The following is a 25,192-nucleotide window of genomic DNA, read 5'->3' as shown; positions in this document are numbered from 1 at the left end:
TGACTGGGTAAAAGTCACAGCTGGGGAGTCAACAGAAGCCTGGCACACCTTTTAAGGTCTTGTGTAGCCCAGGCTGGCTTTAAACTATGTAGGTGAGGATGGCCTTGAACTTCTGATCTTTTTTTGTCTCCATTTCCCCAGGGCTGGGACTCCAAGGTTGGGAGACCACACCTGGGGTTTGAATGTAGGGTTCACGTGTGCTGGGCAAGCTTGTGTCCCTCACCGTGGCTCCTTCCTCCATCTCTCACCTACACAACCCCAAGTTGTATCAGTTCTCACTCCCCTTTTCTCATACTCTCTCCAGCCCCTTTTTGGATACAGAGCCACCTCTCCCTAAAAAAGTGAGAGTCTCAGCTCTGCACTTCCCCTACCACTCTGGCTCCTGATGGCTTCTCAAAAGTACCTGTCGGGCTGGAACCATGTCTTAGCAGTTCTCCAGAGTTCAGTGCTAACACCCACATTAACTTCCAGCTGCCTGCCATTCCAGCTCCTGACACTTGTAGATACCACTGCCCCCCACAGGTATGCACACAGACACATAGGTAATTTTAAAGATGAATAAACGTTCTTAAGCCAGCACATCTAAGCATCCTTCTCACCTTCACCTCCAGTTCCCCTCTGGGTGGTCCCCCCACTGTCCGAAGACGCATGACAGGGACTATAATTACTACAGCCACGGTGGTCTTTTTCTTGTGGGGACGCATCAAGGCCTAGGCACCCCCACTCCCGTCATTCCAATCCTTGCTTCTCAAGCATCAGTTTGTGCTGGGCACTGAGGCAGGAAATGAGGTCCATGTGGCTCCTGCCCTGGTGGCAACTCCCATTTTAGGAGGTTTGATGTAATAAACCAATACATGAGCAAGACAATCTGCTCATGTCAAGAGTGATGAGGATAAAGGTCATGTGGTCCAGAGTGAGGGGGAAGTGCATAGAGTCCTGCAAGGTGGCAAGAAGGATCAAGGCAAGTAAAAGTCCAGACAGGAAGGGGGAAGCCTAGAGGAGGAAGCTTGCAGCGGGGCTCAGGGCAGGCAGGTGTTTGGAGTCAAGTCTAGAGTAGGGCAGATGGCCTGGGCCACGGTGAGGAGTTTGAATTCTGTTCCACTGCCAAGACAAGTCACTCGAGGCTTAAAGTACAAGGGTGACATCATCCTGTCTATGCCTTTAAAAGATCAGGCTAGAGCTGTGTCCCTCCAGCTAGTTCACCACGAAATCTCCGGAATCTGGCTCCGCTCTGGCCCCCACTGGGTGCCTCACATCATGCGGAAGGATGTGCTGACTTCTGTACGACCTGGCGATAGTCATTTCTTTCTATGCGTTTAGTTTCTTCACTAGAGAGACAGTCAATGGGAATTTCATGTCTACAAAGATCCGAGGATCACGACTTAGGCTACCTGCCTCCAGAACCAGCACCAGAAAACCACGTCGTCGGTCCAGAAGGAAACTGAAAGGAGAGCCCTTTCTCCAGCATCCCGGCCAATGCTCAGCGGCCCCGTCCAGCCAGGACGAGAGTTCGGAAGATGTTTCATCAGCGGAGGTGGAACCCGCAGGCAAAAGCCAGAGCTCCATTCCCAGACTGGGCACCACCGTGATCGCAAAGCCTATTCTCCGGCAGCCCAGTCAGCGCTCGGCGGCCCCGCCCAGCCAGGACCAGGGTCCCGCGGATGCTGCAGCCAGGGAGGTGGGGTCCGCCGGCCAAGGCCAGAGGCCGCTTCGCGGATTGGGCATAACCGTGATAGGAGCCTTGCGATTGGCCCTTCGCAATGCAGAGGTGGACCTTGACTCCTGCACCGGGGCCTCGAGGACACAGCAAAAGCCAGAGAAGCTGCAGCTCGGGGCGATGGCCGCTCCGAGCCCTGGGCCTCGCGAGGTAGGTGCGGACCGAACCGGGACAGAGGAGGGAAGGGTGAGTGAGCAGGTCCTGCCTTCCTCTTGGCCAGGGGTGTGGACACGCCCCCATCTCAGTCAGGGTGGGACTTTGCGCTGGAAAAACCAGGACACGCCCCACATGGGCGCAGGTATACAGGGGGTGGTGATCAGGTGGGTGTCTCTCCTCCCCAGGTCTTCCTCAGGAAAATGGGGATGATAAGCTCTTCCATAAGGCTGTTAAGAGCGCAAGCTCTCAGCTTTGAGCATATGATGGGCTCCACTAGCAACGGGTCAACCGGTGTGATTTCAGCATCCATTTGACCCTTCTTGCTGGCACAGAAGAACACAGCACAGAGGAGGAATAGGATGGATCTGCCAGCATCCTGGCGCCTGCTGGCAAGGCTTCATCTGAAGGCAGCTCAGGCACAACAGTAGCAGATAACGTGTAACAGACCTTACTTGCTGCCAGGGGGAAAGGCCCGATTGACCTAAGGTCAGGGAGAGCCAGTCCGACTCAGCTGGGCTTGACTATAGAAGGCATGCTCTGGGGCGGATGCAGGACAGGGAAGTGGATGGGATCAAGACCCATGATGTGAAAGGCACATAGAATAAATAAAAAGAACATGGCGGGGAGCATGCTCTGTCTACATCCTATTTGGATACCATGTGCCAGGTGCTATGTGGCCCCTCAACACCTGCGGAGTGGTTATAACATTACCCTGTGTTTTATGGCTGAGGAAGAGAAAGATAAAGAGAAGATTTCGAATGAGTGAAAGTAGGACTTGAACCCGTGCGTTTTCCTTTGGAGACACCACACGCTCTTTGTTTCCTGTACCTCTTCCCATCAGAGCCGGGCCCCCTCCCTGGAGGCTGGAAACAGGCCAATTGCCTCAGGGAGACACCGTGGCTTTTTGTTGCGCCTCCGAGACAAGCAGAATCGAGTGGGCCTGTTTGAGATCAATCCAGGGCATGAACTGCACAGAATGACGCAGATGTTGCAGGAAGGGCTCTGGGCTGCTACCCAGGTCTCCATGGACAACCCACCCAAGGTGAATGGCCAGTCCATCCCATGCTACTCAAACCCCAAGGGGGAGGTCCAGCTCGCTATCTGTCTTGCTAATACTGTGACATTGGGGATCAGAGAGACCTACGAAAAAGAGGGAGGCAGGGATTTGTGTCAGGAAGCAGAAATTCTGGGGTGGGAAGCTGGAAAGCCTAGGAGGTATGAAGGGACTCCCTGCTTCAAGTGGTGGATGTGTGCTTCAGGTGGGCCTCTCTCTCTCTCTCTCTCTAGGCCTCAGTATTCCCATCTGTATAATGGGTGGAGGGGTTACTACCCACTGGTTACTGAGCCCCCCCCAGATCCTGCTAGCTTGCAGAGTTAACAAGGGCCCCTACCCCCACCCAGCCTAACCCAGCCCATCCTCTCTGGAGCCTGTCAGGCTGGGCCACGCTGGCTCAGCAGAAAGGGTCACCTAACTGCCAACTCAGCAACCCAGCAGGCGGGTGAGCCTGTATGTTGTCTGTGTGTGCACACGTGTGCACAGTTCAGCCACAGTAATCTGGAGGAAATTCCCTAGACCACAGCCTGACTTCATCACCTGCAGAAAATCTCCTATGGTTCCTTGAGACTGAGTACAGCCTGAAGATACCGTTGGTGGCCAGGCTACCTGTCCAGTCTCATCCATTTCATTTCTGGGCTCTAAACACCTGAACCCTCTTACCCTGGCCCTGACTGCCAGTACTGAGGACCCTGTTTCTCCAATCCATCCCCCTTCAGGCTTCTGCTCAGAGGTCACCTTGCCCAGTCTGGTTCTCCAGGGTACACCTGGCAGATCACTTGACTTCAGGGGCATTTCCTTCTGCTGGGGTGGAATCTGGTTGCACACAGCCAGAATGAGTGTTTGAAAGCATGTAGCAGGCTTGAACTCACAGCCTGGTCCTGAAGACTCACCCATGGGGCCCTGCCTCAGGTCTCCGCCATCCTTCCTCCAGCCCTGGGTTAACCAGAAGCTAACAAGACTCATAGGGTCCCTGTTTGACAAAGTAATGGACAAGGCCAAGTGTTGTACTCAAAATCTCTGGGTAGGTGATGGCAGCCCCTGACTTTCTCTGAACCCCTCTACCCACCCCTGCAGGGACCTCCCACCCAGAAGGATTTCTCAGAAGTCATGACCCAGGTTCACGAAGAGGTAAGGAGCCCGGATGGAATCGGAGTCTGCCTTGGCTCCTTCCTCCTTAGCTGTGAGTGGCAGTGATAGCTTGTTCTCAGGACCTTGCCGGATCCTGCCTCTCCTGGACCCACGTGGGTGGACTCCCTTGGGGCTACTCTCTCCCCTACAGGGCTTCGAGCTGGGAACCCTGGCCGGTCCAGCTTTTGCACGTCTGCGGCAATACCTAGGTCTGGCTGAAGAAGACTATCAGGCTACCCTGGGCCCCGGTGGCCCCTACCTTCAATTTATCAGCACCTCCAAGAGCAAAGCCAGCTTCTTTCTGTCGTGAGCTTGTAGCCAGGGTGGAGCGGGGTGGGGACTCGGTTCCAGGCTGGCGGGATGGCCACGGGCAGAGAGGAGCGGGGCCGGATGAAGGTGGGATGAAGCGAGGGAGGGTGGCCAGACACATCCATGCTCGTGCAAAAGGAGGGGCAAGAAAGACTGGGTCAGAACTGCTCCAGCCAAGCCTGGACAGTGACTGCTCTTTCTCACCGGCAGCCACGACCAGCGCTTCTTCCTGAAGACCCAGAGGCGCCACGAGGTTCAGGTGCTGCTCGCCCACCTGCCCCGCTACGTGCAGCACCTGCGGCGGCATCCACACACGTTGCTGGCACGGTTGCTGGGTACGCGGCTGGAGGAGGGTCCTAAACCGCCAAGTGCCTGGGGAGGGAGGGGTCTGTGGACGGGGCGGAGCCCAAAGTGGCCGATTTGGGATGGACCGTCTCGGGCCGTGTTTCCGGGTAGGACCTCACTGATTCACAAGGGACACAGATTGAGAAGGGAGTCTGGGACGGGACTGGAGTGACAGGCTCAGGGATGCGGTGGGTCTTAAGAAAGACGCGCGGCCTGGAGCAGGGAACTCCGGTCACATGGATCCGCGACTGCGGAGTTAGAACCTTCACCTGGTGCCTTGTGCTCTTTCAGGAGTGCACAGTCTGCGCGTGGCTCGCGGGAAAAAGGTGGGTGTGGCACAGGGGAGGCGGCTCAGCAGTGGGGGCTGCTGGAGGGTGAGATCCGGGCTTCCCTCACCCGCCATCCCTGTCCCCAGACGTACTTCATCATCATGCAGAGCGTCTTCTACCCTCCCAGCCGCATCTCTGAGAGGTGAGACCATCTGGAGCGGATACATGGTTCCGATGCCACAGGGAAGGTGAAATCTGAGGCTCCGGTTCTTACCCGGTAGACCCCAAATAGGCCCAGGAAGAACTGACCCTCCCAAGATCCAGGAGGCGGGAGACAGAGCTCTCCACCACCCACTTCTCTTAAAAATGCGTTAAGTTGTTTGCATTCTTTCCTCTTTGAGGGGCCAGTATTGGGACAGAACCCAGTGTTTTGTACATGTTAGGCTCACCACTGAGATCTCCCTCCAGATCTTTTTTTGTTTAATTTGTAGTTTGAAACAGTCTCCGTGGTCCAGGTGAGTTTCCAGCCTTCCGTTCTCTTGCCTTATCTCCCCAGTGCTGGTTTCACAGGCCACTGTACTAGCCACCTTCATTTTACAGTCTAATAGGATCAGAGAACAGGACAGGTAATATGGTTCAGTCAATAAAACCACCTGCACGCAAGCCTGAGGACCCGAATTCAATCCCCAGTACTCACATGGTAGAAAGCCATATCCAACTCTTTGAAATCATGTACAGGCACCATGCACTCACATGTGCACATAGAAATAAATAAATGGCCAGGCATTGGTGGCGCACACCTTTAATCCCAGCACTCAGGAGGCAGAGGCAGGAGGATCTCTGTAAATTCAAGGCCAGCCTGGTCTACAAAGTAAGTTCCAAAATAGTCAGGCCTGTTACAGAGAGAAACCCTGTCCTATAAATAAATAAATAAATAAATAAATAAATAAATAAATAAATAAACGTAGTTGAAATTGGAGAATAGATCCACCCTACTACTGATGAGATCCTCTCCTGGCAGACAAGATACTGAGAAACAGGCAAGGCAGGGCTTACACCTGGGTTGGACTTGCAAAGGCCTGAGTTCAAATCCTTGTTCTGTTCTTTGCTTACCCTGTGACACAGGCAGGTTAAAGAGACGCTTGCACCTCTGTTTCTCCATCTCTAACATGGGCACCGTCTAAGGGGGTGCTGAGGTTTGGAGGTTTCAGGAAGTGTCATCACTAGTGATTTAGCCCATAAAGGAACAATCACACCTGGGAAGCTCTTGCTTCTAGTGATTTCTGCGTGTCCCCTACCTCCTCCCAGGTATGACATCAAGGCCTGTGAGCTGAGCCGATGGGTGGAACCAGTTCCTGAGGGCAGCCCCCTTCTCCTGGTGCTGAAGGACCTCAACTTTCAGGGAAAGACCATTAACCTGGGTGAGTCACATGGTAGTCGCTATCTCCTCTTCCTCCACTCAGGGTGAGGTTTGGAAGGGGGTCCTTAGTACTGCCCTTTGCCCAAATTCTTAGCAGCCCAGGACTCCGATCCTTGCTCTAGACTCCCACAACTGGGAGTGCGCGGCAAGTCATCGGACGGGGATGGCAGTGACATTCCCACTTTTGGGGCAAGTGCAGGTGCAGCCAACACATAAGGGGGACTCAGCTGGGGTCTGGTGCTCTCACAGGACCCCAGCGGAGCTGGTTCCTCCGCCAGATGGAGCTGGACACCGCCTTCCTGCGGGACCTCAATGTGCTGGACTACAGCCTGCTGGTGGCCTCTCAGCTTCTCCACGGAGATGAAAAGGGCTGCCGCAGCATTTTCCGTACAGTCAGGTGAGCCCTGCCTCCAGGTGTGGTGACAAGACGGGCGTGGAAAGAGGGGTGCTCGTGCGTGAGTGAGTGTGTGTGTGTGTGTGTGTGTGTGTGTGTGTGTGTGTGTGTGTGGCGTGGCTACTGGAGGCAAGGGACCCAGATTGACCACAGCAGAGGACAGAACTGAAGGGCCCTAACTGGACAAGGTTTATTTTGTTTTTTCGAAACAGGGTTTCTCCGTGTAGCTTTGCGCCTTTTCTGGAACTCACTCTGTAGATCCGGCTGGCCTCGAACTCACAGAGATCCACCTGCCTCTGCCTCCCGAGTGCTGGGATTAAAGGCGTGCGCCACCACCGCCCAGCCGGACAAGGTTTTAATGATGGTTTGAGCACTCTACTATTTTCTGGCAGGACCTATGGGGCCACCAGAGGTTTCTGAGCAGGGACAAGACCCACTTAGTTTTGTGCCCTCTTACCCAGTCATTCCGTCTCTAGACCTCCGAAGTCATCGCCACTGGTATCATCGTGTACTGTGTAGAAGTAACTGTCACTCTGTCCATGTTGACCCTGACTATTTCTCACATTCCGGGTGTGACAGTCAAGCTCAGAGCAGGCGAGGGATGTCAAAAGGCTCCTAATCCGATAGCAGTTCTCCCAGGCTCACCCCTGTGCTTGAACAGAAAGGTCATTTAAGAGGCCAATCCTGCTGAATGGGGTCTTTTTTTTTATTTATTTATTTATTTATTTATTTATTTATTTATTTATTTATTTATTTATTATGTACACAGAAGAGGGCGCCAGATCTCACTATAGATGGTTGTGAGCCACCATGTGGGTGCTGGGAATTGAACTCAGGACCTCTGGAAGAATAGTCGGTGCTCTTAACCTCTGAGCCATCTCTCCAGCCCCCTGAATGGGGGGGGGGGGGGTCTTTAAAGCAGACCTTTAATCCCAGCACTCGGAGAGAGAGGCAGATGGATCTCTGAGTTCGAGGTCAGCCACTGTCTGAGACCCTGTGGTCTCAACCGAAGCCCGTTGGTCTCACGCACGGCCGGGGAAGTAAAAGATGAGGATGCCCCAGCTTTCATGCGGTTTCTGTTCCTGCTCCATCTATGGCAGAGGCTTGGGGGTGAAGGAGATTGGAGCAGGATCCAGACTCCCCACAGTCACAGCCCAAGCATGCCTGGATCAGATGTTGAAGGAGCATCCATGGAGCAGTATCATTCAAGCTAGCTCTTGCCCACTGCCAAGTCCCAGTGTGCATAAGATAGTCATCATGTTGAATATTTCCCAATAGGCTCTTCATCGCTGCCCACACCTCCCCAGCTTCCAGGTTAATCTCGCCCAGGCTCTTCTGCCACCCATTTTGACTGGTCTGTACTGTAATGGGGCTCATCTCTCATTGGTTGTCTTTTCTCCAAGAGCCCACCCTCAGCATAGCGCTATAGCAGTGGTTCTCAACCTGTGGGTCTTGACCCCCTTGGGCTGCATACCAGATATTTACGTTACGTTTCACACCAGTAGCAAAGTTACAAAGTAGCAATGAAAATAATCTTATGGTTGGGGGCCACCACAATGTGAGAACTGTATTAAAGGGTCGCAGCGTTAGGAAGGTTGAGAACCACTGCCCTATAGCGTCCCCTCCAGGACAAGGTAGAAAAGTTGAACTTGCTTTTCCTGGGATTTGGTGACTGGGGAACGTGCGCCTAAGAGAGATCACAGGCCTACAAACTGGGGCTAGACGGTTCTCAGTTCTTCAGCTCTATGAGCCTAAGGCTTCTACGATTGGACTACCCTCAAATAGAGGTTTAGGAGATACAAGATGAGGGCCAGGTTGCATGGCTGAAATGTTCAAAAGTGGTCTTCCCCAACGGAAATATAATTCAGTCTACAGCCCTGTGTCTCATTCATAGACCACGAGTGGCTGCTGAGTCTTTGAAATGTAGAATTAATTTTTTCCCTGGTAGCCTCATTTATAAAGATTTTTTTCAAAGGGGGGGGCCTGGTAGCTGGGCATGGTAGCACATGCCTTTAATCCCAGCACTCGGGAGGCAGAGGCAGGCGGATCTCTGTGAGTTCGAGGCCAGTCTGGTCTATAGAGTGAGTTTTAGCACAGCCAGGTCTGTTACACAGAGGAACCCTGTCTTAAAAGGGGGCGGGGAGACCAAAAATTTAAAAAATAATATTGAGGGGGCTGGAGAGATAGCTCAGTGGTTAAAAGCACTGACTGCTCTTCCTGGGAACCTGTGTTCAATTCCCAGCACCGGCATGGCAGCTCACAACTGTAACTCCAGTTCCAGGGGACCCAACACCCATGGCAAAATACTAATGCACATAAGATAAAAATAAATAAATGTAAAAACCCATACCTTTAAAAATAATAATATTGAATCAATATATTTGATTATGCTGCATGTGGTGGCGCATGCCTTTAATCCCAGCACTTGGGAGGCAGAGGCAGGTGGATCTCTGAATCCAAGGCCAGAATTTGAGTGAGTTCTAGGACAGCCAGGGCTATTACACAAAGAAACCTTGTCTCGAAAATCCAAAAAAAAAATTTTTAATTTAATTTTATTTCATCAACCTAAAAGTTGATGAGATTGTTTGCATTATTTTTCAATACTGCCCTTTTTAAAGATTTTATTTTTAAATTACATGTGTGAATATGAGTGCACGGCCTGCGGAGGCCAGAAGATGGCGTTGAATCCCTTGGAGCAGGAGTTACAGACAGTTTTGAGGGGCTCTTGGTGTATGCTGGGAGCTGAACTCAGGTCCTCTACAAGAACAGCAAGATGGCTGAGCCACCTCTCCAGCCCCTCACTGCTAACTTTGAACTTGAGTTTATACTGGAGCCTGATATTTCCCATGCCACTGGCTGTATTTCAAGGGCCACTGTGGCCAGTGCCTGATGGTCAAGTATGCTATTATTCCTCAGCCTCCTAGGCTTTATCCTATTCCCACACCTAGGTCCGTACATGGTGCCCCAAACTCGTGGGGGGCGGAGAACCAGAACCGCCGGCTGCTGCCCGACGTCCCCAACGCCCTCCATGTCTTGGACGGGCCAGACCAACGTTATTTTCTGGGCTTGGTGGATCTGACCACTGTCTATGGGCTTCGCAAACGGCTGGAGCATCTGTGGAAAATGATGCGCTATCCAGGCCAGTCCTTCTCCACGGTCAGCCCGGCTCTCTACGCCCGTCGCCTCTGTCAGTGGGTGGAGACGCACACCGAGTGACTCGACGCCCACCTGTCTGCGTTCTCCTCATCTGGACAATGGGCATGAGCCCACAACAATTTTCCAGCAGTACCCAAGGAGCTAGCCTGCAGTTTCTGCCTTAGCCACAGGAGGGAAGCATCTCCTAACTAATGCTGTAACCACTCAGCCCTCTTCGGTGATGGTGCTGTACTGTTTAGAGAAAGGACTCCCCCTGCCCCCATTAGCTCATTTACTATTAAAAAATGTTGGTATTCTCTTTTTAAAGACCGAGAAATGGAGGCTCACGGGGTGAAGGGGGTGAGAGAGACCATTGAGCAATAAATGCTGGAAGCAGCCTGTACCATGCCTTGGACCACCCAGCTCCTGCAGCCCTCTGGAGAGGGGGAAAGTGGAGGCTTTGCCCCCTTGTCCCAAGCGGGGAACAAGTCCAGAGGGTTTGTTTTTGTTTTTGTTTTGTTGCTGTTGTTTTTCGAGACAGGGTTTCTCTGTGTAGTTTTGGTGCCTTTCCTGGATCTTGCTCTGTAGACCAGGCTGGCCTCGAACTCACAGAAATTCACCTGGCTCTGCCTCCCGCGTGCTGGGATTAAAGGTGTGCGCCACCACCGCCTGGCTAAGTCCAGAGGTTTTAAGGTGCAGGTTAGGAGCAAGACTAGCCCCGGATACTAGGCCTCCCAACGCCCAGCTCTGATTAAGGCTCCACAGTGGCCCTCTGGGAGACAAGTAGGAGAAGATGAAGCAGGGGCAGGCCTCCTGGAGTTGGCTGGGAGGTGGCCTCAAAGGTCACTGTTGATCTTGAATGACCTCTGAGTCCCCTGTCAAATGAGGAAGCTTCAGTGTCTAGCCCAAGGGTTGTAGACTGGCCTGCAGAGTCCCTGGCCACCGCTTTTCCTTCCTCTGGGAAACCAGCATGGCCTCTGACCCCAGTCTGATCCAATTTTGCTCAACGGCCTTTTCTTCCAAGGTGTTGTAGAGCCTGGCTGTGTTTCCCCGGCATGGTGCCAACCCCTGCCTCCCTGCTCTAATGTGTGAAGTAGAAATGGTGGCACACAGACCTCAGGAACACATTCGGCACTGCCTGGGCAGCTGACCAAAACAGGCTCTCTCCCGGGATACACACAGTTGGGAAGAAGGCTAGGGCCAAAGTCCCAGGAAAAGGAACCATTACCAAATCACCTCACAGATGGTGTCACAGAGGGAAGGGGCCTTATCTTCTAAGCTGAGACCAGAAGGGTCAGACATGTCCCTGATAGGTTCCAGGCCAAGAGCACAGTGAAGGACCTGGAATTTGGGAGAAAGTAAACATCTTAGCAAGAAGTAGCATTGTGGGGGGTGTGGGGAGCAGTGCTGAGGGACCCCCCCCCATCCGACTGGCCAGCTAGGTTCCTGGAAAAGCCTCTCAATAACTCTTCTACTGGCCCATCAGATATGGCCAGACTTTGAAAAGTGGCTGCTGGGAACAGGGACAGGAAAGGAGGGCAGAAGAGGCTAGCCTCAGTGGAACATTCCAGGAATTGGCACTTTTCAGACAGACACATGGCCTGTTCTGGGTGTTCTTGGACGATTACTCTGTGTAGGGATTTGTTCTTGGTTGGCAGGAAGTTGAGAAAGTGTGTTCCGTTTCTGATGCCGCCCATAGGTGTCCAGCTGGGGATGTAGGAAGGTAGAAGGGGCCAGAACAGGAGCTGGGATTTGCTCCCGCATCTGGGGTCTGGCTCCCAGGGGATTGACCTTGAACTCAGAGCCTGGAGGTCACACACAAAGGTGACAGCTCTGCCTCTGGCTGGGAACCTTGACAGGGCCTGAGGGTGTGTGGGGAGTGACCTAAGACCTCAGAGACCCAGGACTGCTGGCTCTCTTGCCTTGTTTTGAATGTGTGGGCACCGTACCATGTGGGTGCTGAAGGTGATAACATCAGCATATGGAAATGAGTCTAATGGGCACATGGGCATGAGAACAAGGGAACTGATCCACAGAGTGACTTCTCGGTGCACAGCTGGGGGGTGGGGTGCCTAACGCCTGTAATCCCAGCATTCGTGGGGCTGAGCAGGGTCCAAGACTAGCCTGGAGTGTGCTGGTGAGTTTTCATCAACTTGACACAAAGTAGGGTCATTTGGAAAGAGGGAACCTGAGTGGAGGAAATGCCTCCATCATTGACCTATAGGTACATCTTTGCGGGTATCCCTTCCTTCCTTCCTTCCTTCCTTCCTTCCTTCCTTCCTTCCTTCCTTCCTTCCTTCCTTTTATTAATGAGTGGCGTGGGAGTGCCTAGGCTACTGTGGGCAGTGCCTCCCTGGGCAGGTGGTATAAGAAAAGTGAATGTGAGTCTGAGGAACAAGCCAGTGACCAGCATCCTCCATGGCCTCTGCTTCAGTTCCTGCCTCCTCTCCACACTCCTGCCTTGAGTCCCCGCCCTGACTTCTTCCCTCAGTGAAGACTGTAATGAGGAACTGAAAGCTGAAATAAACCCTTTGTCATGTTGCTTTTGGTCCTGGGGTTTGTCACTGCAACAGAAAGCAGACTGGGACAGCCACATAGGAAGGTCCTGTCTGGTGTAATAAAATCAACCTGGAGTGTACCATTGGAAAGGGTCCTCCTGAGGAGCTGAGGTTTGAGCTGAGTGACAGAGAGTCCCACTAGGCTGGAGCAGCCCGGGTAGAGGACGCAGGAAGTGCAAGGTCCTGCGGATGTGACAGCGGCTTCCATGAGGGATTCCATTCTTGTCCCCAGAGGCCCAGAGGCCAGTGAGGGGGCAGTAGGAACTCCACAAGCCGAAGTGCCCCTGGGACTACAGAATTTTCTGGTAGTGCCCTGAGTCACCACTGCCCTTCTCTCACTGGGAGAGGGGGTTATTTCCCCCACTTTACGGGGGTGGGCTGGGGGGAACAGCTCAGGCAAAGGCTGCTTTGACATAATCAGTGCAAAACTTGGGCTGTGTGGAAAACAGCCTGCGCCATTAATCCCAGCTCTCAACCCTCTGCCCCAGCTCGCAGTGGCAGCCGATCTTGGTAAGCCCGAGGCGAGGTCTGTCTCAAATATATGGGACTCTGTCTCAAAAACAAAAACATGTTTCATCATTGCCAATCTGAATTTTAGATTCAAGTTTACATCTTGCATTTCATTTGAGCTGACAGCCCTACCAGCCTGAAACCCAGGGCTGCTTAACTCGGAGCCCTTGCTTCATTTCCTGTCCCCCTGTCACTTCCCGGCAATTTCAGCAATGGAGAACTTCATCTCTCCGGTCAGGAAGCCATTGCATGGTGGCTCAGACCTTCTGGAGAGGTTTTCCTCTTGCTTCCATGCCCTTGGCGCACACCGAGTAGGGTGGGTTGCTAAAGTAGACAGGCCCCGCCCACACCAGCCCGGAGGTCTCGGAGACCTCCACGCTCCGCCCGCCTCCGCTGCGTAGACCCCGCCCCCTGTGCGCAAAGCCTCCGCCCCTCCGACAGGCCCCGCCCCTGCCCCCGGGCTGCGCTGCTCGATCTTCCATCCAGCCGAAGCTGCGGCCGCAGCACCGCCTCCCACCCGGGGCCGGTTCCAGGCCCTCTAGTCGGGCCCACTGGACATGGAGCTCCGAGCAGCGCTTCGTGAGCCCCCGGCGCGCCCCAACCTGCCGATCTGGTTAGCGCCCAGCTTGGGGAGGGGACGGTGGAATCTAGCAGGGTGATAACTCCACATCCTGGCCGCCCCAGGCCTCTCCATCGCCCCGCGGTAGAGAGGTGGGATGCATGGGGAAGAAATCCCTGCTCCTGGCTTTCTTTGCCTTCCTTTGACCAAATGGGTGACCTTGAGCCGAGAGCGCCTCCTCTCTGTCTGTCCTTCCCCATCTGCACAATGGACATTGGTTTGGCAGGGTCTCTGAACCCACATCCTTTAGGATGGGGCACGTTGTCGCATGCTTGGAGACTTTAAGGCTATTGGTTCCTGGGCCCTTTTGCCTTGACCTGGATCTGTACCCTCTTCCCTTGCCTCAGTTTCCCTCACATCATAGGACCAGCTTCCAGCCTTTCCCATCCCAAGCTCTGGAGACAGCAGCCTCCGGACTGCTGAGGGCGCAGACAGCATGAAGGCCCGGGTAAGTGACGTGGAAGAAAGAACGCTCACTGGGGGGCAACCTGGGCAGAGCTTCACAGCGGCCTTCGAATGCCAGGAGTTATGGTGATCCTCCCCATCCCGTTTGGTGTTGGGGATGGAACTCAGAGCCATGCACATGCTGAGCACACACCCGAACAGAGCCCCACCCACAGCCCCGGTGGGCGCCCCTGTGCCACCCCTGCTCCTGAGTCTTTGTGACCCCAGGCCAGTGACTTCCGCTTCCCCTTTTGGTTTCACTTTTTGCTCTTCTCACCTGAAATGGAAGTAAGGGTACCATGTCACTCAGTCCGGGGATGAGACTGCATGATGTGAAGGTTCAGGTCAGTAGCTCTAGCCTTTGCTGGTGAGCCCCTTGAATGTTGGGGTGGGGAGATTTAATCACTGCGTGAGTCAAGGTCACTGGTCCCCTGTGGACAGGGGACCGAAGCCTCCGGGGCTGTGAACCCTGTCTCCTGGACAGCTGGCCACACAGAGAAGACTTATTTTTAGAAGCTGATGTGGCTTGTGGACAGACAAGGAAGGGTGGGCCCCTGCAGGATGTGCCAGGGGCTGTTCCCCACCTCTGATTTCTGGGCATACTGGCCAGCTCCTAGTGCCTCCTCTGGAATGGCCCTGGGCCTAGAAAATCGTAGCTCTGAGAGTCACAGGTATCCAGATGGATGGCCCAGCAGACAGTGACCCGAGGCATGACTCCTCCAAAGCTTGCTGGGCATTTTCAGTGAGTGTGTGTGTAGGTAGCCACCCCAAGGTGAGAGAGCCAGAGGGTTATCTCCAGGGGCCTTTGGTGTATCATTTCTAGAATTTAGAATGACCCAGCAGAAACAAGCGTTCCAACCATTGAAAGCATATTCTTGTTTGTTTGTTTGTTTGTTTTTGGTTATTGAGACAGAGTCTCAGTCTGTAGCCTGGACTAGCCTGGAACTCACTGTGTAGCCCAGGTTGGTCTCAAACTTGTAGCAGTCCTGCCTGAGGCAAGGGATGAGCTGCCATGCTTGGAGAGATCTATCTAACCTGTCTAGATGATGGGTGGTCGTGAGGCATCCTGCGTGAGCTCTGGGGACCTGGTGCAAGTGCGGAACATTCTCATCACCACTCAGCCTCCTTTCCATCCCTCGAAGGCATTTCTTAAAAGATGCCTTCCCCCAAGTCCCCATCCACCTCCTATACTGTCCATCCAGACCCTAGCCAGGGGACACACCAGGCCAGCTGGGGGTGGGCGGGGCTGGGGTGATGGAGGTGGGGCCACGAGGGCAGCACTAGCCCGGGCTGAAGGCCATCGAGACCCCAGACTGCTGAGTGTATCTGGGTTCTAGGTGAGAATCTGGGTTCTGCAATTTGGATTTACGACTCCAGCCTGTACCCTGCACCCTTGTGTGTGGCCTTGAGCAGTATGTGGGCTTCATCCCAAGTGGGTGTCCTGACCTGGAAGAGGGGCGTTAGAGAGTTACCTGTAGTTTCAAGGGCCAAGAGCTAGGCATCCCTGAAGAAGATCTCATCAACAGAGATTGAATTCTACTCTGGTTATGAGCATAAGAGGTTCTTCACAGGGAGGCTGGGTGCTCTCCACAAGCACCTCACAGGCCCATGACCACTGTCTCTTTCAGGGTCGCCTTCTGCTCCTCATACTGTGCACCTTGGCATTCTCCGCTGTCTACATCTTCCTGTGCTGCTGGGCCTGCCTGCCCCTCTGCCCGGCAACCTGCCTGGACCGCCGCCGCCTCCCTGTGGCACCCAGACCCACTGTGCCAGGGCCCCTGCACTTCAGTGGCTACAGCAGTGTGCCAGACGGAAAGGTGAGTCAGCCGGGAAATGCTAAGGAGGCCCGCGTGTCCCCAGCTCTGGGAAACAGTGAGAACTGGGCGGCTGGCAAGGCGGCCTCGACTCTGAGCGTGACGTGTCTGCTCACCAGCCACAGTGTGACTTCTTCCAGTCACTTGGCCGACCTCTCTGAGCACTCAAGGAGGAAATATGGTTTGCACTGAGCAGACGCTGCCTGACTACTTCCAGCCACACGCTGGGTGAAAGGGTCGCTGCCCACTCGGGACTGCCGCTGTGTGTCAGTGTATACCTGAGTATCTTTAGACTTCTGTCTCCACACCGTGTGCCCAGCAAACATGGCTTGGCCCCTGCACTGTGCCTGTCACTGTGTGGCAGCCGAGGGTAAAGAGCCAACACAGGTCAGGGTTATGTGTGGTCCCAGGACTCACGAGACAGGGACGCTGGCGTCCATGAGTGACAAGGCACCCGTGGCTCCTGTCCCATAGTTGCTCTTCCTGGTGTGGCACAGGGACATTCCCATCCTTGACCCTCACAGCAGTGACCCTGTGTGTCACCCTCGTTCAGCAGCTCCCTAACTCCACCCCGTTGGGGCGTGCTTAGGAGCGCTGGCTTGCTGGAGACGTGTGGGTCCTCATCCCTCGGAGTCTCCGCCACCTCGTCATCAATAAAGGACCATTCCCGCCTGTGTTGGGCTGCTTCGAGATTCAGAGGGTGACTGGCAGGCGTGGGCATAGCTGATGAAGGGTGAAAGTAGCTGGGGTGGGCCGGGGCTGTAGTGTTGTTTGTGAGCAAGGTCGGGTGCTAGGTTCAATCCCCATGACCCCAAAGCAAACCAAAACAAAACAAAAGACTCCTGGGGGTGTTAACTCTCCACTCCCCCAGGATGGCCAAGTGGGACAAATGCCAGGTGTGCTGGGTGGACACTGTCCAGTCTGCCATGATGGGACCAGAGTTCTTTTAGACACTTAGGCCCTCACAGAACATTTTCTTTGTGTGTGTGTGTGTGTGTGTGTGTGTGTGTGTGTGTGTGAGGTCAGCCTTGGGTTTTGTTTCTCAGACGTTGTCCACCTTTATTTATTTTATTTTATTTTTTGAGACAGGGTCTCTCACTACCTGGAATTAAGTCAGCTAGACTGGCTAGTGAGTCTTAGGGACCTGTCTCTGCCCCCCCCACCCCGTAGTGCTGGGATTACTAACTCATGCCATGGTGCCCAGCTCATGCACTTACCCACCCACCCTTCCTTCCTTCCTTCCGCAAGGACTGGAGATTAAACTCGGGTCCTTATTTCGCCACTGAGCACTCTCCCCAGCCTCCTTTTGTTTTTCTTTTCTTTTCTTTTTTTCTTTTTTTTTTTTTTTTTGGTTTTTCGAGACAGGGTTTCTCTGTGTAGCTTTGCGCCTTTCCTGGAGCTCACTTGGTAGCCCAGGCTGGCCTCGAACTCACAGAGATCCGCCTGGCTCTGCCTCCCGAGTGCTGGGATTAAAGGCGTGCGCCACCAACGCCCGGCCTCCTTTTGTTTTTCTTAAGTGGGAAATCCAGATATGGAATGTCCACAGGGGTACTTTTTACACACTTGTCATAGTGAAAACAGCTTAAGGTCTTGCAAGGGCCAGTACAATGATTCTTGGTGGAGCTGACGTTGACGAGGATCAGAATCAACGTTTCCCCATTGCCAGGACAGGCTCAGACTGGTGGTACCACAAGGGAGTCCTTTTGTTCTTTTTTATGTTTTCTGTTCTTTCAGGAGAGGGTCTCATACAGCCCTGGCGGCCTGGAAGCCGCTGTGTGGCAGATGTCTTTGAGCTGATCCTCGGGCCACAGGTCAAGTGCTGGGATTACAGACTTGCCCTACCCTGCCTGGTCTAGAATGCCTTTTTTTTTTTAAACACTGTGGTACAGAAAATATGAGTTCTTAAATCAACATTTTATCAAATAAAAAAAGAAACGTACCTGAGTGGTATTTCACAATGTCTTTTATTGAGTGGAATTAATGTCCCTGTATCTTTCACATGCCTCTATAAACTTGAGTTCCTCCAGGTGAGGGCCCAGCCTTTCCCTGGGAGCCCTGACATTGACTGTTTGCACCTAACATATTGGAGCCAGTGGCCCTTCTGGGCCTGAGGTCTGTGTGGTGGCTCACATCTGTTGTCCCAGCACTCGAGTCCCATGTCAGTCTCTATATATCAAGGCCTCATCTCAAAAGAGGTGGGGCAGGGTGGGGGAAATGGCTGTCATAAAGTGTGTGCCATGCAACTGAAAGGACCAGAGTGTGGGCCCCAAAACCCACAAAAAGCTAGGTCGGCGTGGTAGCTTGCTGTGATCCCTTCTTTGGGGAGGCAGAGGTGGGACCCCAGGGTAAGATAGCCAGGGGGCTGGAGAGATGGCTCAGAGGTTAAGAGTGCTGACTGCTCTTCCAGAGGACCCGAGTTCAATTCCCAGCACCCACATGGCAGCTCACACCTGTCTGTAACTCCAGTTTCAAGGGACCCTGACACCCATGGCAAAAATACAAATGCACATAAAAATAAAATAAAAATACATTTAAAAAAAAAGATAGTTAGCCAGACTATCCAAAGCAGGCTTCTTAGTGTGTCGCCACTGAGACCCTGTCTCATTATACATGGTGGAGAATGACCAAAGAAGACACTCTATATCAAACAGCCTCCACATGGATGTGAATCCACACATGCAAACACACATGAGAGGAAACACATGAAATTGGCTTTAATAAACTACAATTTGTAAAAGAATTCACCATTATAAATGTACAGTTTAAGGGAACTTTTTTGTTATAGACAAGGTCTCACCATATAGCCCTGGCTGGCCTAGAACTCACTCTGTAGACCAGGCTGGCCTCGAACTCACAGAGATCCACCTGGCTCTGCCTCCCCAGTCTTGACAGAAGTAGGAGAACATGAATAGCCCTCACTGTGGTGACACGGAACTTTCCTGTCACTCCCGAAAGTTCTCTCAGGGCCTTTTGCAGCCATCTCTGGCTTTTAGAAACACTAGGGCAGGCCTGAAGCCTGGAGAGGCATTTTCCCATTCCACTGTGTTCTAGCCTGCTGACGCTGGCAGCCTGTCCCCAAGACCACCCTGTCCCCCAGCTCCTTATTCCTTGTGCTTTTTCTATTGCATTCTCAAGAGGAGATGTTCTCACACCCACCAGACTGCCAAAGCTCTCGTGGGCTGCTCATGGAAGACCCCTCTTACTGACAACCCTCCTGTCATAAACCGGGTGCCGTGAGGGTTGGGCTTGGACAGGGCCGGGAAGGGCTTAGGTGGTTCTGCGTTTGCTTAACAAACACCTGCTTGACATCAAGCTTGTGCCAGAGGCCATTCTAAGTGCCTTATAAATATTTGTTCCTGTGGCCTTAACGAGGTCCCAATAGTGTAGGCCTTCTGAGGCCTGGGGGCAGCAAGAGTGCTGCCTGGAGCTGATGAGGAAGCTCGGGAAAGTTATTTTCCCAAGCCTAGCTTGCCAAGTGGGCAAACTTTGGTCTTTGGGGGCAGACATGGTGGTTGCCCTCTATATATAGTTCCTGCGTTTGTGAAGTTGAACAGGAGAAACGCCACAAGTTCAAGGCACATCTAAGCAACAAAGTGAGACTTCATATCACAAATGAAAACTGGGACCAGCCAGGGGCCTAATAGATGAAAGCACTTATTATAGAGTTCTACCCTGGAACCCACACGGTGGAAGCAGAGAACTGACTCACGCAAGTTGTCCCTGGATCGTCACATGTATACTATGGCACTTGCTCCCCCCCCAAACCCCCCCCAAAAAAAAACAAAAAACCCTAGGGTCTGGTGAGGTGGTTAACTTGGTAAAAGTGATCGGTGGGCAAGCCTGAGGACCAGAGATCAGTCTCCAGTATCCATGTAAGAGCCAGGTACCAGGCCGGGCGGTGGTGGCGCACGCCTTTAATCCCAGGACTTGGGAGGCAGAGCCAGGCGGATCTCTGTGAGTTTGAGGCCAGCCTGGTCTACAGAGCAAGATCCAGGACAGGCACCAAAACTACACAGAGAAATCCTGTCTCGAAAAACCACACACACACACACACACACACACACACACACACACACACACACACACAAAATAAAAATAAAAATAAAAATAAAATAAATAAATAAAGAGCAGCTGCCTAGCATGCACCTGTAATCCTGTGCCGGGAGGCAGATACGGGAAGCTCTCTGGAGCTGCCAGGTCAGGCAATGTAGCAGAATTGGCAAGATCCTGGTTCAGTGAGAAACTGTCTCAAAAATAAATAGTGATTAAGGAAGATACTCAGTGTCAACCTCTGACCCCCCCAAACACACACACATATACACAGATGTGTGCAAGCACACCCACCCCTGTGCACGCACGTATGTACATACACAAAATTTGAAAAACAAAAAACCAGTAACTCTTAGTCCTTGGAACTGATCCAGCTATCGGGCAGGGTAGTGGGTGTGATGGGGACAGGGTGGGACCAGTGGGTGGCAGCTGGCGTTGAGGTTTTCTGACCTTTCTCTACTTTCCTCTGCAGCCCCTTGTCCGAGAGCCTTGCCACAGCTGTGCAGTGGTGTCCAGCTCTGGCCAGATGCTGGGTTCAGGCCTGGGCGCCCAGATCGATGGTGCTGAGTGTGTGCTGCGCATGAACCAGGCGCCCACCGTGGGCTTTGAGGAGGACGTGGGCCGGCGCAGCACCCTGCGCGTGATCTCGCACACAAGTGTGCCCTTGCTTCTGCGCAACTACTCACACTATTTCCAGCAGGCCCAGGACACGCTGTACGTGGTGTGGGGCCAGGGCAGGCACATGGACCGGATGCTGGGCGGCCGCACCTACCGCACCTTGCTGCAGCTCACCAGGATGTACCCCGGCCTGCGGGTGTACACCTTCACTGAACGCATGATGGCCTACTGTGACCAGATCTTCCAGGAGGAGACGGGCAAGAACCGGTGAGCCGGGACCCCTGGCACCTGGGGCTTGTCTTCTCTGAGAGCCTCTTGGTGCCAGGACATGCTTTCAGGTTGGAGGTGCCCTCTGAGGTCTGACCCAGATGACTGACGTAAGAGTTGCAGTTGGAACAGCGGCCGTCAGGCTGGGGATGTGGCTCTGTTGGCAGTGTTTGCCTAGCATGCCCGAGGTCCTGGGTTCCATCCCCAGTACAGAATAAACTAACCTCCGTAATCCCAGCACTCATGAGGCAGAGGCGGGGTGGTCAGGAGTTCAAGGGCATCTTCAGGTACTTAGGGAGTTTGGTTGAGGTTAGCCTGGGCTACTCGAGACTCTCAAAAATGAGCAAACAGAAAACCGGACTCGGGCCCTTAGCTAAGCACTCTGCATCAGACACCTCTTTAATACCTCATTCCAGAGGGCCCTCAGGATTCCCCGTGGGACCTCCCCTACATGCCTCGCCCCAACCCCCACCCCCAGATGTTTACACTGGTAGCTGGAGTTCCTTCTGCCTAGAATCCTGCCCCCATGTTCCGCCGCCCCCCCCATGCCCTTCCCAGGCTCTTAGGGGCTCTCGCCGTTAGACATCACCTTGTTTATGTTTTCTCCGTCCCAGTGTTAGCACAGGCGGAGCAGGTGCTGGTTGTACTCAGCCTGAGAGGGGGAGCCAGCCTGCACCCTCAGAGGGGGTGACCCTCTGCTTGGGGCCGCCACAGCACCTTTGATCCAGGTGGGGTGGGGAGGGCATGGGCAAGGCTAGCGTGTTCCCTCCTGAAAGCCACCTGGACGTCTCCCCATTTCACAGCTGGGTCACTGAGGCTGAGTTTCAGGAGTGAGTCAGGTTTCCTACCGCAGAGGCGGGGCTCTCCAGCAGACTCCATCACGTTTACCAACTGCTCTCATGCCCTGGGGTCTCCCCAGGCCCAGGCGCATCATCAGCTTGGGTAGCAAGACTGATCAGACTTGGGTTTGTGTGCAGCTTCACCTCTGACCCACTGCTGACCTCAGGCTGGCTCGCTGCCTCTTCCCCATCCTCCCCAAGACCCCTTTCTGGCTGTCAGGTGGGGGAGCAGGGGTGTCAGGAGGGACCACTGACAATGTCCCGTCCTCCCCAGGAGGCAGTCAGGCTGTCAGGTGGGGAGCAGGGGTGTAGCTAGAGTTTTCCTGCCTTGCCCACAGTCAGGACAAATCTTTGTCACCCGCTCAGACCCAACCAAGTAAACACAGAGACTTATATTGCTTACAAACTATATGGCCATGGCAGGCTTCTTGCTAACTGTTCTTATAGCTTAAATTAATCCATTTCCATAATTCTATACCTTGCCACGTGGCTCGTGGCTTACCGGCATCTTTACATGCTGCTTGTCATGGCAGAGGCTGGCAGTGTCTCCTTCCGCCTTCCTGTTCTCTCAATTCTCCTCTCTGTTAATCCTGCCTATACTTCCTGCCTGGCCACTGGCCAATCAGTGTTTTATTTTATTTTATTGACCAATCAGAGCAATTTGACATACAGACCATCCCACAGCACAGGGGTGTCGGGAGGGGCCGCTGACAATGTCCCGTCCTCCCCAGGACCCCTTTCTGGCTGTCAGGTGGGGGAGCAGGGGTATTGGGAGGGACCACTGACAATGTCCCGTCCTCCCCAGGAGGCAGTCAGGCTCCTTCCTCAGCACTGGCTGGTTCACCATGATCCTGGCCCTGGAGCTGTGTGAGGAGATCGTGGTCTACGGGATGGTCAGTGACAGCTACTGCAGGTCAGACCGGCTCCCAGGCTGGGGGAAGGGTGGGGGCATGAAGCCTTGAGCCAGAGGGTCTATGAGCTGTGAGGGCTTCATGATGGGTGACCTAGGCAAGACACCCCCAAGTGCAGACCTTTGGGGAAAAGTGTAGTCTCTAGCTGGGCATAGTCATCCTACTTAGGAGGTGGAGGGGGTAGAATTAGGAACAGGGCCAGCCTTAGCTCCACATCAAGTTCAAGGCTAGCCCTCTTTTTGAGAGCCTCTCAAAAAACTCAAACAAAAAGCAAGACTTGTACTTTTCTCGGAAGGTTGTTGAGCTGTCAGAGCAGGCGAGTCTAAGCTTGTGACATTGCGACATCGTCCTCTACAAAGTTCACACTTAAGAACCATGTCATCACCGATGGTGGTGGTGGCACACACCCTTAATCCCAGCACCACCACGGCTACAGCGAAACCCTTGTCTCAACAAACAAACAAAAGAACCAGTCCATCAAGTTTAAAAAAGGGGCTGGTGGACTGGCTCGGGGTAACAGCACCTGCTGCCAAGCTAGACAGCCCGAGTTCAGTCCCCAGGACCCACACATCAGAAGGAGAGAACCGACTCTCAGTGTGTCTGTTGACCTCCACATGTACACTGTGTCAGGTTCTTGTCCACCCACCACCACACACAAATACAAAAATACAAAAAAATAAAATAAAATTTTTAAGTTGCCAAAAAAGATTTGGCAAAATGGGCCTTGAGTTGGACCCACCTGATGGAATAATCTTTAAAAATGTTGCCCATCCCCCTTGGAGCCTATATCTATTTTTTTCAAAGATTTATTTACTTTATGTATATGTCTGCTCTGTCTACATGTACAACTTGATGCCAGAAGAGGACATCAGATCCCACTGTAGATGGCTGTGAGCCACCATGTGGTTGCTGGGAATTGAACTCAGGACCTCTGGAAGAGCAGTCAGTGCTCTTCACTCTCCAGCCCCTCGTATATCTATTTTAAGAAAACACCACAGATAGGATTAGTTGCAGTATTACTTAAATACTGTGAGTTCAGATGTGAAGTGGAATTGTATTGTGACCATGTGACTTGATTATATTTCAGTATTATTATAACTAAGGAGTTTGGGAAAGGCCACAGGTTTTCACTCTCTTCCCTTCAGAACCTATGCCTTGGGCATATGAGAGAGGGGGTAAGGGGGTGGCCCCTGCCATGGCTGGCCCACAAAGTGCCTCCAGGCAGGGGGTGTGCAGAGCCAATGGCTCTGGGCATGGAGTTAGGCACCACTCTTCGAGAATTCATCCTTTGAGTGACCTGCTCTCCCTGGAGCTGAATGCCCCACTCGGTTTTCCAGATGGACTGGTAAGGCTCAGGCATGCTTCTCTATCCAGTCACCCAACTCGCAAGAAGCAGTTTCTGAGTTTTGGCCCCTGGGCTCCACACCTGCTGGTCTCCTGCCTGCTGTTCAGATGTGGATGTCGCAGCAGCTGAGGCACAGTCCTGGAGGCAGGCGGCTCTGAGGCCCCATGTCTGTCCCCCCTGACCCCATTCCCTCCCAACAGTGAGAAGAGCCCTCCCTCCGTGCCTTACCACTACTTTGAGAGGGGCCGGCTGGACGAGTGTCAGATGTACCTTTTGCATGAGAGGGCACCACGGAGCGCCCATCGCTTCATCACCGAGAAGGCCGTGTTCTCCCGCTGGGCCAAGAAACGGCCCATCGTGTTCGCCCACCCCTCCTGGAGGGCCGAGTAGTTCCCGTTGCCAGTGGCCACCAGGCCTCGCCAGGCCTGCCGCAGCCAGTCGAGGCCACCACACTCCATTATGAACACTTTTTTTATGACTCTCGCCTTCTGCCTGATGCCAGGTGGAACCTGGGGCCTCTGTTACCCTAGGCTGGGTAAACTTGGAGAAATCTTGGGCCTCGTGACTTGAAGGGGAGTCAGGAGGGTACCATCTATGCCACCCCTGCTCCTTGGCAAACCCACGTCTTCATCTTGGGGTCCATCCTGCCTCCAGGGCGTTCGAGTGGCCTTTGCCCTGGGGCCGATGGCTCCCCTCACCAGCATCATGACTTTGTGCCAGTCCTGGTCTTTCCTCTTCCTGTCCCTGTCCACACGGTGCCATGTTCTTGGGCTGGTGGCCCTGGTTGGTGCAGCCTGGAGCCTAGGATTTGATGGGCACAAGGGTCTTTGAGCATCAGCCTCCCAGCCCCTCTCAGGAGTGTGCCAGTAAATGCATATTTTCTGGACATGGTGTCTAGTGTGGTAACAGATGTGGGGTGGGAGTTAGGACACAGACCTGGAACATGTTCACTGAGGGCAGACAGTCCTCCAGCCCTTCTCTAGGCCCACAGAGGCCTGCTCTTTCAGGCCAGGTCTGACCACGGGATGATGCTGGCCCAGGAAAGCTCCCTTTGTCCCAGGCAGGCACAGAGCAGGGCCTGCGAGGGCTCAGGGTGAGAAAGAAACCCTATCCAACGTTGCTTTCCTGTCCCATGAGTCCGATTCCAAAATCTGTCAGTCAAACTGCCTGTTAACTCTGGGATAGCAAGAGAGAATGCAGCTCAGTGTGTGGAAGGACGTGAACTTGGCTTTTCTCGCCCTTGAAGTGCTGATACAGCCACCTTCCTGCTGTTAGTGACACTGTGAC

The 25,192-nt window shown here is 53.4% G+C and overlaps 2 protein-coding genes and 1 long non-coding RNA gene across 6 annotated transcripts; 2 read left to right on the top strand and 1 right to left on the bottom strand.

Moving 5' to 3' along the window:
• Positions 1-543: 543 nt before the first annotated feature.
• On the bottom strand, positions 544-14,676 carry LOC114703808. 2 transcript variants are annotated; one of them, XR_005091302.1, is made up of 5 exons: positions 14,339-14,676; positions 7,253-7,442; positions 4,318-5,582; positions 3,821-3,900; positions 544-3,013 (listed from the first exon to the last, which is right to left on the bottom strand). It is a non-coding gene; the product is annotated as an uncharacterized LOC114703808 (long non-coding RNA). The 2 variants fall into 2 exon arrangements; XR_003736191.2 differs by having other exon boundaries at positions 544-3,900.
• Pip5kl1 (phosphatidylinositol-4-phosphate 5-kinase like 1) lies at positions 1,341-10,257 on the top strand. Its single transcript, XM_028884723.2, has 10 exons — positions 1,341-1,867; positions 2,715-2,915; positions 4,005-4,058; positions 4,210-4,364; positions 4,578-4,702; positions 5,004-5,038; positions 5,128-5,183; positions 6,290-6,402; positions 6,651-6,798; positions 9,744-10,257. Exons 1-10 carry the CDS (start codon positions 1,355-1,357, stop codon positions 10,009-10,011), a joined length of 1,668 nt encoding a protein of 555 aa, XP_028740556.1. The 5' UTR covers positions 1,341-1,354; the 3' UTR covers positions 10,012-10,257.
• Positions 13,437-24,791, top strand: St6galnac4 (ST6 N-acetylgalactosaminide alpha-2,6-sialyltransferase 4). Of its 3 annotated transcripts, XM_028884725.2 has the most exons (6): positions 13,437-13,611; positions 13,965-14,065; positions 15,690-15,878; positions 20,398-20,810; positions 22,455-22,562; positions 24,106-24,295. In XM_028884725.2, the coding sequence occupies exons 2-6, from the start codon at positions 14,054-14,056 to the stop codon at positions 24,293-24,295; spliced, it is 912 nt and encodes a 303-aa protein (XP_028740558.1). In that variant the 5' UTR covers positions 13,437-13,611; positions 13,965-14,053. The 3 variants fall into 3 exon arrangements, with proteins under 3 accessions (XP_028740558.1, XP_037060457.1, XP_037060456.1); XM_037204561.1 differs by lacking the exons at positions 13,437-13,611; positions 13,965-14,065 and adding an exon at positions 14,085-14,405 and having other exon boundaries at positions 24,106-24,791; XM_037204562.1 differs by lacking the exons at positions 13,437-13,611; positions 13,965-14,065; positions 22,455-22,562 and adding an exon at positions 14,081-14,405 and having other exon boundaries at positions 24,106-24,791.
• Positions 24,792-25,192: the final 401 nt, after the last annotated feature.

Source organism: Peromyscus leucopus, chromosome 4, assembly GCF_004664715.2.
Source record: "Peromyscus leucopus breed LL Stock chromosome 4, UCI_PerLeu_2.1, whole genome shotgun sequence".
Lineage (NCBI taxonomy): Eukaryota > Metazoa > Chordata > Mammalia > Rodentia > Cricetidae > Peromyscus > Peromyscus leucopus.
This window is presented reverse-complemented; position numbering and strand designations above follow the sequence as displayed.

Bases quoted from the DNA above. Each gene is read 5' to 3' on its own strand.
- St6galnac4 (XM_037204561.1), top strand. From the start codon at position 14,361: ATGTCACTCAGTCCGGGGATGAGACTGCATGATGTGAAGGTTCAG. The intron at 15,879-20,397 runs GTGAGTCAGCCG...TTTCCTCTGCAG, and splicing joins GCAGTGTGCCAGACGGAAAG to CCCCTTGTCCGAGAGCCTTG. The intron at 22,563-24,105 runs GTCAGACCGGCT...CCCTCCCAACAG, and splicing joins GTCAGTGACAGCTACTGCAG to TGAGAAGAGCCCTCCCTCCG.
- Pip5kl1 (XM_028884723.2), top strand. From the start codon at position 1,355: ATGTCTACAAAGATCCGAGGATCACGACTTAGGCTACCTGCCTCCAGA. The intron at 1,868-2,714 runs GTAGGTGCGGAC...TCTTCCCATCAG, and splicing joins CGAGCCCTGGGCCTCGCGAG to AGCCGGGCCCCCTCCCTGGA. The intron at 5,184-6,289 runs GTGAGACCATCT...ACCTCCTCCCAG, and splicing joins CCCAGCCGCATCTCTGAGAG to GTATGACATCAAGGCCTGTG.